The sequence below is a fragment of the Emiliania huxleyi genome, assembly GCF_000372725.1.
Source record: "Emiliania huxleyi CCMP1516 chromosome Unknown EMIHUscaffold_117, whole genome shotgun sequence".
In the NCBI taxonomy this organism is placed as follows: Eukaryota; Haptophyta; order Isochrysidales; family Noelaerhabdaceae; genus Emiliania; species Emiliania huxleyi.
The window spans coordinates 204,774-220,566 of record NW_005201421.1 but is presented as its reverse complement, the minus strand read 5'-3'; the positions used below and the strand labels follow the sequence as shown (position 1 = coordinate 220,566).

General features: G+C 64.4%; 5 protein-coding genes across 5 annotated transcripts; 2 read left to right on the top strand and 3 right to left on the bottom strand.

Annotated features, from left to right (window-relative positions):
• Positions 1–780: 780 nt before the first annotated feature.
• Positions 781–1,029, bottom strand: EMIHUDRAFT_70190 (hypothetical protein; the record flags this gene model as incomplete). The annotated part of the gene is made up of 1 exon (XM_005790967.1): positions 781–1,029. A coding segment is annotated over one exon (249 nt), but the record flags the coding sequence as incomplete, so codon positions are not given.
• Positions 1,030–1,809: 780 nt separating this feature from the next.
• On the bottom strand, positions 1,810–2,736 carry EMIHUDRAFT_224376 (hypothetical protein; the record flags this gene model as incomplete). The annotated part of the gene is made up of 1 exon (XM_005790966.1): positions 1,810–2,736. The coding sequence occupies one exon, from the start codon at positions 2,734–2,736 to the stop codon at positions 1,810–1,812; it is 927 nt and encodes a 308-aa protein (XP_005791023.1).
• A 212-nt stretch (positions 2,737–2,948) lies between these two features.
• On the top strand, positions 2,949–3,893 carry EMIHUDRAFT_224375 (hypothetical protein; the record flags this gene model as incomplete). The annotated part of the gene is made up of 2 exons (XM_005790965.1): positions 2,949–3,380; positions 3,621–3,893. 2 exons carry the CDS (start codon positions 2,949–2,951, stop codon positions 3,891–3,893), a joined length of 705 nt encoding a protein of 234 aa, XP_005791022.1.
• Positions 3,894–4,183: 290 nt separating this feature from the next.
• EMIHUDRAFT_454617 (hypothetical protein) lies at positions 4,184–6,033 on the bottom strand. The gene has a single exon (XM_005790964.1). The coding sequence runs from the start codon at positions 5,992–5,994 to the stop codon at positions 4,471–4,473; it is 1,524 nt and encodes a 507-aa protein (XP_005791021.1). The 5' UTR covers positions 5,995–6,033; the 3' UTR covers positions 4,184–4,470.
• Positions 6,034–8,050: 2,017 nt separating this feature from the next.
• On the top strand, positions 8,051–15,444 carry EMIHUDRAFT_466812 (hypothetical protein; the record flags this gene model as incomplete). Its single annotated transcript, XM_005790963.1, has 8 exons — positions 8,051–9,076; positions 9,162–10,264; positions 10,340–10,401; positions 10,439–10,515; positions 10,668–10,807; positions 10,916–11,036; positions 14,256–14,426; positions 14,911–15,444. 8 exons carry the CDS (start codon positions 8,051–8,053, stop codon positions 15,442–15,444), a joined length of 3,234 nt encoding a protein of 1,077 aa, XP_005791020.1.
• Between the last annotated feature and the right edge of the window lie 349 nt (positions 15,445–15,793).

Here is a 15,793-nt window from a genome sequence, read left to right as displayed (position 1 = left end):
GGAAGGGAAAGGGCAAGCTCCGGCGACGGTACAGCATCGGCTAGGAGGCAGGGGTCGGCATTCGCCCCCTCTCTCCCAGCCGAGCCTGCCCCGCCGCCGCAGCTAGCTCTCTCTCTCTCTCTCTCTCTCTCTCCCTCCCTCCCTCCCTCCCTCCCTCCCTCCCTCCCTCCCTCCCTCCCTCTCTCTCTCCCTCCCAGAGGGCAGGGGAGTGCGCGCGGCGTACTGGCGGCTGCACTGCTGCTGCCCTCCTCCGGCTCGCGAGGCAATGTCTGCCCCGCAACTGCTGCCTGCTGCAACTGCTGCCTGCTGCAACTGCTGCCTGCTGCAACTGCTGCGGGGCCTGCTGCAACTGCTGCCTGCTGCTACTACTGGCTGCTCACCGCGCGTCACCAGCACCAGCGCTGGCACGGTGCACTCGACCGAGAGCACGGTCTGGCGGCAGCGGACGAAGGAGCGGTACCGCTGGACGAGGCCGAAGTTCTGGTCCACGTTGACCCGCCCCAGCCGCACCATCGGCGGCAGCTTGGCCGCCAGCGCCTCCCAGCGAGGCGCAAAGTCTTTGCACGGCTCCGACCAGTCGTGGTAAAACTGGACGAGCCACGACTCGCCGCTGTCCTCGACGAGGTCGCGGTACGACTCGGCGCCCAGCCACGCCGTCGACGAGAAGATGGGCGGCGCCGCCCGCCGCCCGCCGCGCCGCCCGCCGAAGCCAAAGAAGTCCTCCTGCCGCTGCCGGAACGCCTGCTGCTGCGCCTGGCGCTGCTGCTCGCGCTCGTAGTCCTCCCCGTAGACGTCGTACAGGCGTCGCTTTTCCGCGTCGCCCAGCGTCTCGTACGCCCGCGCCACGCGTCGGAAGCGCTCTGCCGCGTCCGGGTCTCCCGGGTTCTTGTCTGGGTGGTCCCGCTTTGCCGCCTCGCGGTACGCGCTCTTGATGGCGGAGGCGCTCGCGTCACGCCGGAGGCCCATGTCCGAGTAGTAGTCCCCGCTCGACCGCCCGGCGAGGGCGGCGAGGAGGGCCACGCGGAGCATATATGTCGCGCAGCGGGGTAGGCCTGGGTCGGCGCCAGCAGCAAAGAATTCCAAAATGCTTGCGCTCCAAAAAGAATTACAGAGCGGGTGAACGAATATGAGGTTGTCTGTTTTCTTTCTTTTCTTTCTCGAATGTGAGGTTACCGACTGCACTCCAAGTGCTCCAAGTGCGCGCCTCGCCCGCTGAATCGGTGAATGTGAACACACATGTGAGGTTACCGACTGCACTCCAAGTGCTTGCTCCAAAAGTTTGGAGAGAGAGAGATTTTTAGCAATACCAAACAACTCTAACACTCACACGTCATTTGGGGCCTTTGTTGAAAGTTTGGTGCGCGCCTTCGCCGCTGGATGAGAATGTGAACACACACACGTGGTCGTTACCGCATGGGATTGGATTCAGAGAGAGTGCCTTTGACATGACGTCGCATACACACACGTGAGGTTACCGACTGCACTCTCCACAAGAGACAGGTTACCGACTGCACTCTCCCTCGGTCCGGAGGTGGTTTGGCGCCGACGGACCGCCCTCTCTCCACCACCCTCTCGCCCAGGGATCTACAATGCTGTCTCAAGGTCCGACCTGTGGGCTCCGGCCTGCGCTCGGCACCGGGCACCGCCTCGGTATACAAAATGCGCCTGCGGGCGGACCCTCACAGATCACAGATCACAAGAGACAAGTGCTCGAAGTGCCCCCCCCAATGTAGCTAACACCTAGCTCTAACTTCTACTCAACGTGCGCGTCCGTGCGGCTGCTCCCACGAGTTTTGTTTGTTGTTGCTCCTACGTAACCGCGTGGTAGGGAGCCTCTGAAGACTCCGCCTCATTGACGATCCGAACAGTCTTCCCCGACCGCCACGCCATCGTCTTGCAGCCACGCCGAGCCACTGCTATCAACGCCATCGCAGCCCCGCCAAGCCCCACCACCCACCCCGCCACCCACCGAAAAACCACCGGGGCGGGCGACAACGCGTGGCGAGGCGTGCTATCGGCGGCGGCCGCGATTGGAGCCGCACGACCCCACATGCCCGGTGCAGAGCCTGGGGAGAAGGCCTCGACACACGGGCCGTCCCCGGCTCCCCGGAAGCCCATGTGCATCTGCGAGAAGGCTGTGCTGCGCCACCTGTGCGCCGGCCCCTCCCGGAAGAGGAGGAGCTGCCAGATGAGGTCGTAGCAGTTGCCCTCGGTCACGTCCATCGCATAGTCGGGCTCAGCCCACGGGCCGGTGTAGTTGCAGGAGCGCGGCCACGAGGCGGGCGCCAGGCCCTCCAAACCCAATCTGCGGACAAACGAGTCCAGAAAGCTGTGCTGCCACGCGACGCACATGGTCTCGCCTGCGGCCAGCTTCTGCAGACGGTCCACGAATCCATCGACGTTTGTGTAGCGCAACGTGTTCTCGACTGGCAAAGACAGCGCTCGCGACAACGGCGTAAGCGTCTCGAGCGGGCGGACAGACTCATCCTCTCCGTGCGCATTTGGCGGCCGCACAGATGCAACCAGCCGGTCCGGCGGACCCAGCGGAAAGGCCATCGTAAACGTGGCGTTGCTCACGCATTTTGCAATGTACTCGGCACGCTGAAACCCAGCGGGCGCGAGATGGATGTTGCTCTTGTCAGAAAAGCGCTCTCCGTGGCGAATCATGTTGACGATGGCGTACTCTGCGCTCGCAAGTGCGCAGTGCGAAAGCAGCAGGGCAGCAAGCCGCAGCATCCCGTCTGCCGGGTGCAGTGTGGTGTGGGGAACCAGAGCTTCCAGGAAAGAGCCGCCAAAATTCAAAAAGAAAAAAGACGAAACGACTCGGGAGGCGACTGGTGCCAACAGGAAAAAACAAAGAAAAACGAAAAAGAAAAATCCGCGGCCCGCCAGCACGGTGAGGGAGGTGACAGCAGCCGCTCCGCGGGCCACCCGAAGCCAGCCAAAATATGCGATTCGTCGAGGCGCTGCGGAGAAACGGCGTCCACGGTCGCCGGCGCGACGCTTCGCCTGGCCGAAGAGCGGCCATCGCCGCCGTCTTCCGCACGCACCAGGGGCGGGAGCAGGTCCTCTTCATCCGGCGCGCCGTCAACCCTCGGGACCCGTGGAGTGGCAACGTCGCTCTGCCCGGCGGCCGGCAGGACGCGGCCGACGGCGGCGATGACGAGGCGACTGCGATTCGCGAGACGCTCGAGGAGACTGGCCTCGACCTGCGGACGCCGCACTGGGAACGGCTTGGCCGGCTTGTCGAGGACCGGATCGCCGGAGGCGGGCCAAAGTCGCTGGCGGTGGCCATGTACGGCTTCGCGGCCCGCTCCGAGGGCGGCGAGTCCCACGTCGCGCTGACGCTGCAGCCGACCGAAGTCGCCGCCGCCTGGTGGGTCGACACCGCCGTCATTCACTCGGCCAACCTAGAGTGGAGGGCCGTGGACACGAGCGCTCTCCTCCGCACGACCATCCCGCTCGCGGCCTCGCTGTTGCGCGCTCTCCGCCTGGACACCCTCTTCTTTGCAGCGATCCCGCTCCCGCCGCCGGCTGCGGAGACCGGCGCCGGCGCGGCCGGCGACCCTCACGCGGCGGCGGCGGCGCCGCTCCCGCCCTCGGACCCTCGCCGGTCGGAGTACGAGCTCTGGGGCCTGACGCTCGCCTTCTTCTCGGACCTGCTCCGCGCGAGCTCCGCGGGCCAGCCACTGGTCGGGGAGGGTGCGCCGCCCGCCTTTGCGAGAGCCTTCACCGCCTCGGCACAGAGCCCGGTGGCGCGGTCCGCGGCCTGGCTGCTCGAGAGCGTGCGCCTGCGCGGAGCGAGGAGAACGGCGCTGACCCTGGCCGGCGCCTCGACCATGCTCTTGGCCGCGGCCGTCAGCGTCGGCATCGCAGTGGCGCGCTTGAAATGAAGAGAGTGCGGCTCAGGCGTGAGTGCCGCGAGCAACGGTCTGGCATCCCGCCTGCCTTCCTGGCACAGACGACAGAGTGGGCTGTGATCAGAGCCGCACGTTATGTACATTTCCACGATACTGAAATTTCGGCAGCTCGAAACAATATCAATAAAATAAATAAATAAAACGGACACCTCTACTAGGAGATGGGTAAACAACAATATCTCAATAAATAGACGCAAAATGTGTACATTTTTGAGAGAGAGGGAGAGGGAGAGGGGAGAAGCTAGAGTAGCTACACGAGCGTAGAGAAGAGTGTCTCCTGTCTCAGCTGAGCGTCCGAGCGCGAGAGAGACGCGACCCAGACGCCAGCAGTAGAGCAGAGAGAGAGAGAGCACCACGACGCGGCTGGGGATCCGCTCGGGGTCCCTGGCGAGGCTGGCGTCTGCCAGCATGTCTGCGAGAGAGACACCAGACAGCCAGCCGTGCGCGCCGACGCTTCACCGCGCAGAGAGCCCTCCAACAGACGATAGTCATGGACATGGACGTACAATAAACAGTGATGTCAGCCTGCCGACTCGTTGCCTGTGCCTCGTCAGATTGGCAAGCTCAACGCCAAGCCTTGGCTCGAGGCGGCGTCGCAGCTTCCCGACGAGCAGACAATCGCCGCCTCCCGCCCCTTGGCCTTCGACAGCTCCTGCATTACCGCACAGCTCTTTGAAGCTGACCAGGTCCACGACCCTGGCGCCGGGTGGTGGGCGCCAGCTCGTTCGGCGCGCCCGCAATACACCACGATCCAGAGGAGGCCGAGGACGAGCAAGGCCAAGGCGGGCAGCAAGATCGTCATCCCAAAGGCGCCCGCTCCGGCCTCGAAGACGAGGCCGAGCAGGACCGGCACCGCCGTCTCTCCCGCGCTGCCTCCGAGGTTGAGGCTGAGCACGCGGAGCGGAGTGCTCTGCACGCTCGCCTCGGCGGGCAGCGAGTAGCTGCATGGGATCGCGGGCGCGTACCCGATCGATATGCCGATCGTGCCGATCCAGAGGACCGCAAGCGGCACCGGCGCGGCGGCCAGAAAGTACCAGACGACCCCGAGGGACGCCACCACGATCGTCAGGCTGGCGGCGAGCACCGGCCAGCCCGAGGAGAGCCTGCTCGACAGGCCGGCCCACGCGAGGCGGCCGCAGAGGATGCCGAGCCAGAAGCCCATGATGACGAGGGCCATCATCTCGCGCGGCACGCCCGCCGCGTGACCAAAAGATGGCAGCCACGTCCCGACGGCGTGCTCGGTCCCCGTCACAAAGAAGAGAACGAGCGACATGCCGGCGATGAACAGTCGGCTGTACGCAGGCTGCCCGGGCGTGGCGGCGGCGAGGTTTTCGGTGGCGACCGAGCGGCTGTTGTACACCGGCACAGTGGCCATTGTGGAGGCGGCGGAGCCTGAGCAGAGCACCGCGATTGCTGCAGCCAGCGCGAGCCCGGCAGAGGCGGCAAAGGAGAGGTAGGGCGTGCCGAAGGTTTTCAGGGAGAGCGCAACGCAGAGAGGAGCGAGCGTCGCCCCGACGGAAAACCCAGCGTTCAGCATCGCGATGGCGGTCCTCTGGGCGGTTCCGTCGGTGAGGGCCCACATTGTCAGAAGGGTCATGCCGCTGTCAGTGATGCCATACGAGACGCCCAAGAGGGCGAGGGCGGCCTGCACCACTCTTGCGGACGACCGCACCTGATAGAGGGCACAGTTGGCGGCGCACGCCATCGCCATGCTGATGGCCAGCAACTGATGCGGCGCAATCGTCGGCGGCTGGCCTCGCGCCTTGCAGCGCCGGACTAGTATCGCCACGCCAGTCCACGCAAACAGGCCGCACAGTTTGGCCAACCTGTTGGTCAGGATCAGGATGCTTTGTCCCTTGGCGTCGAGCCCTGTGTCATCGCCGATATCCTCCAGGCACGGTCCGATACCGCCCACCAGCATGCCGTTGACTGCGCCACAGAGGACATAGGATCGCAGGGCGCGGCGTTTCCTTGACTCGGCGGTGGCAGACTCGGCGGTGCGCGGAACGTCCCTTTCGCATGCCGCTCTGCTTGAGGCGCTCAGGCGGAGCGACGCTGGTCGCGCGGCGATCATGGCTCGGCAGCGCAACCAGGACGACTGCCGGAATCCTTGATCAGAGAAAGGCACAACACAAGGACGCACGAGCCCGCGCCCAATTTGGTGCAAGGAGCCCGAAAAAAAACAACGTCCGAATATTGAGCATACAGGGCACGCCGCGCGGGTCGGCGCTTTGCACACCGTCGTCCGTCGAGATAGGTGGTTAGACACGGCCCCAGGTGTGCTTGGGGCGGGTCTGGAGAGAGAGAGAGAGAGATTGTTTGTGTCGGGTCTGCAACGGCCAACGCTAGCCCTAGAGCCTAGTGCGGACGGTTTTTTTGCGGTATCTTGATGTATCTCTGCAATATCTGACCGTATCTCCCCGTATCTCCTTGCATCTCATCGCATCTTCCCGTATCTCCCCGTATCTGCCCGTATCTGCCCGTATCCGCCCGTATCTCGTATCTCCCGGTATCTCCCGGTATCTCCCGGTATCCCGCCATATCCCGCCATATCCCGCCATATCCCGCCATATCCCGCCGCGGATACCGCGAAAAAAACCGTCCACACCAGGGATAACGCTCTGGCGGAGTCTCCCTCGAGGAGTCTCCGCTCTCCACTTCGGGCTTGACAGTTTTTTCAATTTAACTGGCGCTATCCTATCTAGATACGGGTCTCACTCAAGGCACAAGCGAAGGCCTCACAGCTGCTGCACCAGCGCTCGCCATCCACATGCCAGAGTACGGCAGGGACGCGGGGCCCGTGGTGTTCGGGTGCGGCTGCCACTGCTCGAGCACCGCGTGTTCGCTTAGCCGGCTAGGCAGACGCATGTACCCCTGCGTGTATTCCAGGGTGCGCAAGGCCGCGGACGCGGAGCATCTGGCGAATGCAGCCGAGCAATCGAGGCTGCGGTCGGCAAAAGCGTTCATCATCACGCCGGTGCGCAGCCCGTGACGGTGCATGATGGCCTCGGCGCCAAGTACACGGCCGTAGTTGAGCCCGCCGGTGGGCGAAGGCCCGTACGTGTGCGTGTCGTACTCCACCCCTTCGAGGCCATAGTCGATCAGGTAGTGGTCGAGCAGGGGCGTCCCAGGCACCGGGTTGTGCCGCTTCGCAGCGTCCAGCAGCCTCGACGTTACATCCTCCAGCCGCGGGATCCATCCATCGATCTTGCTGAAGACGGCCGGCTCGGTGTTCTTGTAGCTTTTGCCATCGGGCCCCTCGATGTCCCAGAAGCCGAGCGACTCGATGAACCCCAGCGACGCCTCCGCACCAAGGAAGCGACGCCAGCTTGCGAACACCTGAGCGACCACCTCGATGCGGTCCGCCATCGGGATGGGTGGCTCGCAGAGCGGGCCCGAACCCCCACGCACGTTCCAGACGTCGGCGTGGTCTGTTGACAGCGAGTCGATCCTTCCACCGAGCGAAAGCCAGCGGGCAACATCTCGCTGCTCGATGGTCGCGTAGGCGAGGGCGGTGGTGAGATTGCAGCGGCCCGCGCCCCACCTCGCACCGCCGACCTCGATGCCAGTGCGCAGCCCTAGCTGCTGGACCACCCCGATCAGCCCAATCAGCTGAGCATCGGTGCTGATGCCTGTGTACAGCATGTCCAGGAAGATCTTGAAGACACCCGTGCGCTTGGCGAGATCAGGCCAGCTCATTGCTGGCTGCAAGACGTTGGGGTAGAAGTCAGGCCGCGCCCGCAGATCTCGACTGTGTCCAGAGCGCAGGCTGGTCGTGTGCTGAAAAGGGTTGGGCCCGTACCACACGTCGAGGCTCGGACGCGCTAATACTGCCATGAGCAGCATGGCGAGTAAACCAGCATCGCCGAGGGACGAACGACGGACGAACTTCCACACCGAATTTCACAACAAAGCCGAGAGAAGGTCGAAACAACTCGCTCGCACAGCACGACGCACGGCAGTGCCGTGGCACCACACTGCTGGACTTCATTATTCTCCACGATCGTGCCTTCCCACCATCCTAGAGCCGCAGTGACCAGGAAGGCGGCTGGCGCGGTGGGGCTCGGGGGTGGGGCGCACCATACCTTACCCCGCAAAAGCCCGAACCCCGGACGGCAATCACATTGCAAATGGCCTTTGCCCACCACGGCTGTGAGCACATCGGCAAGCGAGTCACGCGCCGCTTTGAAGGCGTTAACGTCGGAGGCGTCGTGAGTGCGTGGGCCCCGGCCGACGGCCAAGAAGAGGCGCTCTACCGCGTGCGTCACGACGACGGTGATGAAGAGGACCTCGATCGGCAGGAGCTGGAGGACGCCTTGGCGCTGGCCGCCAATACTCCGGTGGACCTCAAGGGCCGATTCCTCGCCGTGCCAACCTCATTCTTCCAGGTCGAGGCGGGGTTCTACCTGGCGCGATGCAGCAGCGTCAGCGCCGGCGGCAAAATTTGGCTCAGGTACGGCTCGGACAACTACTCGCACTGGGTGCCGCACGCGATCGCGAGCAAGTGGCTCATCAGCGATAGCGAGGCGCGCCGAGGCGACTGGGTTGGCTCTGGCGGCGTCGGTTCCTTCGCAGCGGGTGCCCAGGCTGAGGAGGTGGGCGAGGCGCCGGTGGCGGAGGCGGAGGGCTTGCGCCTGCACCTGTCAAGCAGTAGCAGCACCGGGTACGCAGGCGTGTCGAAGACCACCCGCTGTACCGGCCGCTTCCATGCGCGGCACAAGGTGGGCGGAAGGAGCCTCGGCTCCTTCGGCTCAGCGGTGGAGGCGGCGGTGGCGTACGCGCGGGCAGTGGGGGAGGCGGATGAGGAGGGCGAGGAGGGCGAGGAGAACGAGGGGGGCGAGGCGGGCGTGGCGGGTGAGAACGTCGCTTCTGCCGCCGCCCGCCGAGACTCCGCGCAGCGCAGCAGCGGGCGGCACCGCTCGGTGCCCGCTCGCTTCGTGGCGGAGCCCTCTTTGCAGGGCGACGAGTCGCAGCTCGAGTTCGCCGAGAAGCTGCTGCTGCCGGCCGCGCAGGAGGCGGTGCCACAGCAGCATGCGGCGGCGCCGCCGCCAGAGGCTGCCATGAAGTTTGGAGTCGGAGATGCGGTGCTGGGCAAGTTTGGCCCCGACGACGAGGGCAAGACGGGCGGCGTGCTCGACAAGTGGTACCGCGCCGTCGTCCGCGCCGTCAACGCGCCTCTGATGCCGCAGACCGACCGCCCTGCCGCGAGCAGCGCCTCTTCACACCTCCGGCTCTGAACAGGCGGACGGCACGTATTCCCTCGAGTACGAAGACGGCGACAGCTGGGAGCAGGTGCCACGCGTGCACGTGAGGGCGCGGAAGCGGCCGCGCGACGACGAGGCGTCTTCAGCATCGATGGAGGCGGCAGAGCCGGCAGCAGCGCAGCGAGGCGGCGGGGAGAAGAAGCGCGGCCGCCCGTTGGGGAGCAAGAAGTCGAAGCTCGCCAAGAAGGGGGTGCCGAAGCGGGGCGCCAAACCGAGAGGCAGACCTCCGCACGGGTGCTCGTGGAGCGAGAAGCAGAGCGCGTACGTCAACGAAGAGCAGGCGGGCGTTCGGCGCGCCGCGGCGGCGGAGTCGGAGGAGGAGGCACAGGCGGAGGAAGGGGAGGCCCCCGGCACGCCTCCCGGCACGCCGCCGCCGGAGGCAGCGGCGGCGGCGGCGGCGGAGGAGGAGGAGGAGGAGGAAGAGGAGGGCGAGGAGGAGGAGGAGCAGGAGCAGGAGGAGGAGGAGGAGGAGGAGGAGGAGGGTGCGGACGACGGCGACGAGGAGGTGGACGGGGAGGAGGCGGACGACGAGGAGGTGGACGAGGAGGAGGGGGAGGAGGAGGGGAAGGAGTCCGCCTCCCGTCGCAGCTCGCGCGTGCCCGTCCGCATGCCGACCGGCGAGACGTACGTTGGCGGTGGCTTGGCACCCACCACCGCGCCGCGCGCCAAACCGACCGCCAAGGCTCCCGCCAAGGCTCCCGCCAAGGCTCCCGCCACGCCACCCGCCGCCGTCGAGGCGCTGCAGCAGCCGGCGGCGGAGGCGGAGGGGCTGCGGCTGCACCTCTCGAGCAGCAACAGCACCGGCTACAAGGGCGTGCGCGAGCCGCGTACTGGCCGCTTCGAGGCGCAGCGCAAGGTGGGCAGGCGGGCGGCCTCGCTCGGCACCTTCGACACGGCGGTCGAGGCGGCGGTGGCCTACGCGCGGGCGGTGGGGCAGGCGGAGCCGGAGGGCGAGGAGGAGGGGGAGGGCGAGGAGGAGGGGGAGGAGGAGGAGGAGGCTCGGCCGGGCGGGCCGCTCACCGCTGCCGACGCATTCGAGGGCGCTGCGGTGGCGGTTTACTTCTCGGACGTGTCTCGCTGGTGCCGCTGCCGCCGAGGGCCAAGAGGGGGGAGCCCCGCCCCTCCCTGACCGTCCCCTCCCCTTTTCTTGTGCAGGTACCGCGGCGAGGTGACGTCCGTCAACAACGACGGCACCTCTGGCGTGTGGCGTACGAGCTGTGAAGAGACGCGGTTCACACCTGCAGCTGTGAACAGGCACCTTTGGCGTGGCGTACGAGGACGGCGAGGAGGAGGAGGCGGTGCCGCTGGAGGACCTCTTCCACGAGCTGCAGGCGAGATCCGCCGAGATTAGTCGAGATTCGCCGAGATCCGGCGCGGAGATGCGCTTCCCTTCACACGAGGCGCTGGCGGGCGGCGGGTCGAGCCTGCAAGCGCGCCTCTCTGGCGCCTCTTCCCCGACCAATTCTCGGAGCCCGTCCTCTAGGCGGGACCACCGCCTGCCTCGTCCCCGCCCCCGGCCGCTCCACCACCAGCGGCGCGCCCGCCCCTCGGCATGCCGGCCGTCGAGCGAGCGCTCGAGGGCGTCGGGCTGGAGCGCTACGCGGCGGCGTTCGACGAGCAGGGGTGCAACCTGCGGCGCTAGACTTGCCCGAGATCACCCGAGCTCGCCAGAGATCACCCCGAGATCACCGTAGATCACCAGAGATCACCCGAGATCACCCCGAGACGCAGGTTCGACGACCTCGGCTACCTGCTCCAGATGAACGCGGCGGAGCGGGCGGCGGTGGCGGAGGGCGTGGGGATGAAGCCTGGCCACGCGGGCAAGTTTGTCAAGCACGGCTTCGAGGCGCCGGTGGCTTAGAGGCTGTCGAGCCGGCGCGAGGCTGAGCGTCGAGAGCGAAGGCGCGCCCTGGTTGATTGCGTTTACGTGTACGTGTGCATGCCCCGTATGTCTTCGTTGGTGAGGCCCGACTTGCGATGTGTTATGTTTGGCTGCGATGCGTGCGCGCGGGAGAGGGAGGTGAGGACTGATGTTTGCGCGCCGCTAATGTGGCTGTAGGAGAGGTACCCCAAAAAGCACCCTACCCGCCGATGAACAAACATTACCACGTGTACTTTTTTTTGTGACATGAGAACCTCAGTGGATAGAAGGATCTCAGATATGAGGTATTTTTATCTCGCCGCGTCTGTGTCGTACTACAATATTGCAAGAATAGCCGCCAATATTGCCATAGCTGCCCTGATGCGTTCCTCTAGTTTGGTCAGATATCCCCACTCCCGTACACCGAGCCAGCGCAACCGGTACGTGGGTACAGCCTGATACGCGACATGCAGTCTCATCATACTGCAATACTGCATGAGATACCTCCCCTTACTGCTGTACCTCACATGCGCACCATATCCCAATACGGCGAAGTAATCATACTTGGATACTGCATCACAGCTCCATCCGTACTGCTGTACTGGGGCATACTGGAGAATACTGGAGAATACTGCTCCATACTGGTGCATGTGCAGTGCTGCGGCGGGATCTACCACTCGGCTGCCAGACTCACTAGAGCACCCGGAGCCAGAACTCACACTCCCAGGTTGCAACTGCTAGCAGCGGCGCTCGGCGGCGCACCTGGCCTTGCAAGGGCTAGCTAGCTTAATGCCGGCCGCATACTGCAACTGCTGCTGGGCGGTCCTTGCTCAATGGATTGATCCAGCGCTCGTCGATGGGCAGTCCTAAAGAGGCAACGAGGCATCCTGAAGAGGCCGGCCTATCCTGCAGCGGCATCACAAACAGGTTGTGGTTGCAGGTGCGCGCGCGCCCACGCACACGCAGAGCCACCACGCCGCCTCTTCCCACTCCCACTGATGCGAGTTTGACTGTGGCGAGGTGTGACTCATGAGATGTGACTCTCGTGGGTGGTGGCGGAACACGGCGATCGAGCAGGGGTGCTAGGACGGGACGCACCAGACGGGATGAACCAATGGATTGTGTCCACCGTCCCCAGAATGCGCAGTCCGCAACCGTCGTACTTGTGGCTGAGCTCGTCGCAACGCGGAGGGAGGAGAGGCCTTTGTGGATTTGTGCCCCGATGATCCACAGCACGGCGATCGCTCTGTCGCCAAGCCCCACGGAACGCGCACTAGTGCAAGTCGCGCCGCACCCCAAGTGCCCGACCGCGCCTGGAAAAAGAAAAGACCCCGACTGCGCGACTGAATCAGAAAACGGGGGGCTGGCGCTGCACCAGGCCAATGGCTTGGGACGCAAGCGCAATCTGCGCCACAACACATCGCACAAGCGCAATCTGCGCCACAACACATCGCACACGCAAGCAGATGACCACACAATCCGCTTGTGGTCGCTTCTGGTGGGCGGCAGGACGTTGCCGACCGCGCCGCTGTATTTGTCCCAAGCCGTCTGCAACGTGCTTGGAAGGAAGCCAGTGTCATACAGTGTACCGCGCCTGGTGCCACAGTCCCGCACGGTGTATTAGGTATATTGTTGGCAAATCAAGACACAGAGCTCACACAGAATCACAGCGGGAGGAAAGCGGCGAGTCGCAATTCCAGGGGTCGGTGTAGGTCAGGGGCATGCCCGCCACGAGGGCGAGCATGCCGACCGAATGCAGGTGTCGCACAAACCTCATATTCGTGCGTCCCCCCAAATTTAGGTATTGAAGACTCTGCTTCCCTCCTTCTTTTGTTTTTTTCATGTTGAGGACTTGCCACTCGAGAGGCCGCCGTCGACTCTCCAGCAAAGGCGACGCGCCACTGCGCATTGAATCGCATGTTTCCCGAACCGCACACACAAAAACGACTCACGCACATACCTCGTGCGCACGGCTGCCGTCTTGGTGCAACGAACGAGGCTGGTAGATAGCGCGACCGCAGACTGGCAAACGCGACAGGACGTTGCCCAGGACAAGAGCGGCTCCAAAGTTTGGTCTCTTCATTCATTTAGGAACGGGGACGAGATGTCCACATTCAGCTTGCCTGGCCAGACATACTCCTGTGCTGACACAGCGCCATGCTACAGCCGGCACCAGCATTCGTGAGAACTCTTGCCGTGCGCACCCCCGTACAACATCCTGTTACCACTACCTTCGGCACTGCGGGATTGATGCATTTGCTCGAGCCGTCCCATTCCAACGCCAACGATTGCGACTTTGGAGCTACTGCCAGCTTCTCACCTCTCCCCCTCGATGTGCACATGCACATGCACACATTACGTATGTGTCGCTTCCCGACGTTGCGCACTCGGTCGGGATCAAACACGAGGACAGTGGCGGCCCTGGCAAAACTGCGCAGCATCACCGGTTTCAAGAAGAGCAAAATTGAGCCAGAGGCGCGCTACCTGCTGTGTCACTGTCTGGCCCGATGCCTCCCCTCATACTGCTGTACTGGGCCATACTGGAGAATACTGGAGAATACTGGCAGATACTGCACTGGTGCTTCCGAGATACTGCGATACTCCAAGGCTCGACATACCCAAGTATGATGCAGTACACCAGTACCCATACTGTGGGAGGCGCCCGGCGTACCTGCATACGTCCTAGCGTGCCGCGCCTACTGCCATATTGCGTCGTATTGCGCCGCAGCCTCCCAGTTACTCCGCTACTTCGCCCACACACTGAAAGAGATAAAATCAAGTATTAAAGTATGTGTACTTGTGATTGGACTGGAAATACGTGTGTATTTCAGTTCAGCAGTGTTGTACTCGCATACTCCCATACATGAATTATACCTGAAATCCTCCTTTCCACTCATCGTCTCACGCGAGAGCCTGAGCCTGTCGCGCGAACGCGTCAATGAGGCGAGCAGTTCGATATGCCTCCAGCTTGCCATCGGGCTTGCGATCGCAGCAGCATTACCGTGTCTCGTAGAAAACCCGCTGCTGGGTCTCGTGCTCTCTGGCGCCCTCAACGTAGCCCTGTTGCTCCGAGTGCGGCATCTCGAGCTCAAGTTGGCGACGTTGGAGAGAAGCACACCAGCCTGCGCGAGCCAAACACCAGATACTGCGTTGCGCGTGCAGCACCAACAGTCTCTGGCGGTGCCACTGCCGCGCCTGAATGCCGTGGAGGCGCAGAGGCTTGCCAGGGGCGAGACAGTGCTCAAGTCGATTGGCCAGGGCGGCGACGGGAAGGAGGGTCTCGCGGCCGTGATGATCGAGGCTCCGGCGGAGCTGGTGTGGGCGACGCTGCTCGACTTCGGCTCCTGGCCGTCCATGGTGGACAACGTCACTGCCGCCGACGTACGAGAGTGTGCAGCCGCCCGCCACACGGCCTACGCACGCACACACGCTCACCGCTGCACGCTCACGCTCGGCCACGTCCCCCGACGGCGGTAGACTCGGGCGCCGACATCAAGGTCCGCGTGGTGATCGGGGTCGGCCTTCTGAAGATCACGTCTCACGTGCACCACGTGCGGGGACCTTACTCCGAGTGCTCTCTAGCGACGCGCCTGTGAACATGAACGCACGCCCACACACCAGGTGCTCGATCGGCTCCACAACCAGCTCACGTGGACCCTCGACCCTTCGAAGCCCTCCGACCTCGTCCAGAACACTGGCCACTGGCTGCTTCGCGAGGAGCCCGCGAGGCCAAACTCAACGGCCGTCTACTACTCGGCGACACACGCACATCGCCCCACGCGTCAGCCCCACATTCCGCAGCCCGACCCCGCACCTCCGACCCCCGCACACCCAACATGTTTTCCCGCGTCGCTGCCTCCCGCAGGCGCGAGTCTCGCTGAGCGCGTGGGCGCCCGCGTGGCTGGGCAGGTTCATCGCGGCGCAGGGGCTGCCGCGGGCCACCGCGTGGCTCAAGCGCGAGTCGGAGCGGCGCTTCGCGGCGGGAGGCGCGTGGCGCGGCTCTCTTCGGCGCCGCGTCCAGTCGTCGCCGAATCTCGAGCGGATGGGGCGGCCGGCAGGGCAGTGGGCGGGCGACCGAGCAGCAGACGGGTGGTCGACTGGGCAGAGAGGCGGCGGCGCGGTCTCTCCTCCACCAAAGCTCGTCGCGCTCGAGGAGCTTGCGGCCGAGAGCCAGCAGGCGCCCGAGGCGGACGGAGTGGCGCAGGCGATCGACTTTGGAGGAGGAGGTTCGGCGGTGCAGCAGGCGGACGGGCAGCTCGCTCCGCAGCACGGCCTTCGCCCACGGCGGCTGCCGCGTGTGGCGAGCGACGCCGACCTGCTCGCGTCCGCATCGAGCCGGTCCCGCTTGATGTACCGCCACAAGGCCTCCGCCTTCCGGCACCGCATGCGGCACTTTTAGCCCGGGCCGACCGTGTTGTGCATCGTGTGTACCGTGTACGTCTCTCAGTACGTATAGAGCCTCGTGTAGCGTGTATGTGCTGTGCGGCCGGTGTAACGTGTAAGGTGCGCGCAGAGCTCGCCCCCAGTCAGTGTGCAAACTTTACACCGGTATGGGAGTTTTTGGCTAATCAAACCCAAGGCCTGCACTAATCAAAAAGTGGTACGGGATACCAGTTGCCTCACGGAAATCAAAGCGAGTCGGAGTGCCTTCTTGGTGGCAAAATCGGCAAAATCGGCAAAATACCGGGTATTTTGCGGGTATACCTGGAAAAACCCGGGTATACCCGGGTAATACCCGCACTTTTGCG

Excerpts from the sequence above, each read along its gene's own strand:
- EMIHUDRAFT_454617 (XM_005790964.1), bottom strand. The coding sequence starts at position 5,994 with ATGATCGCCGCGCGACCAGCGTCGCTCCGCCTGAGCGCCTCAAGCAGA.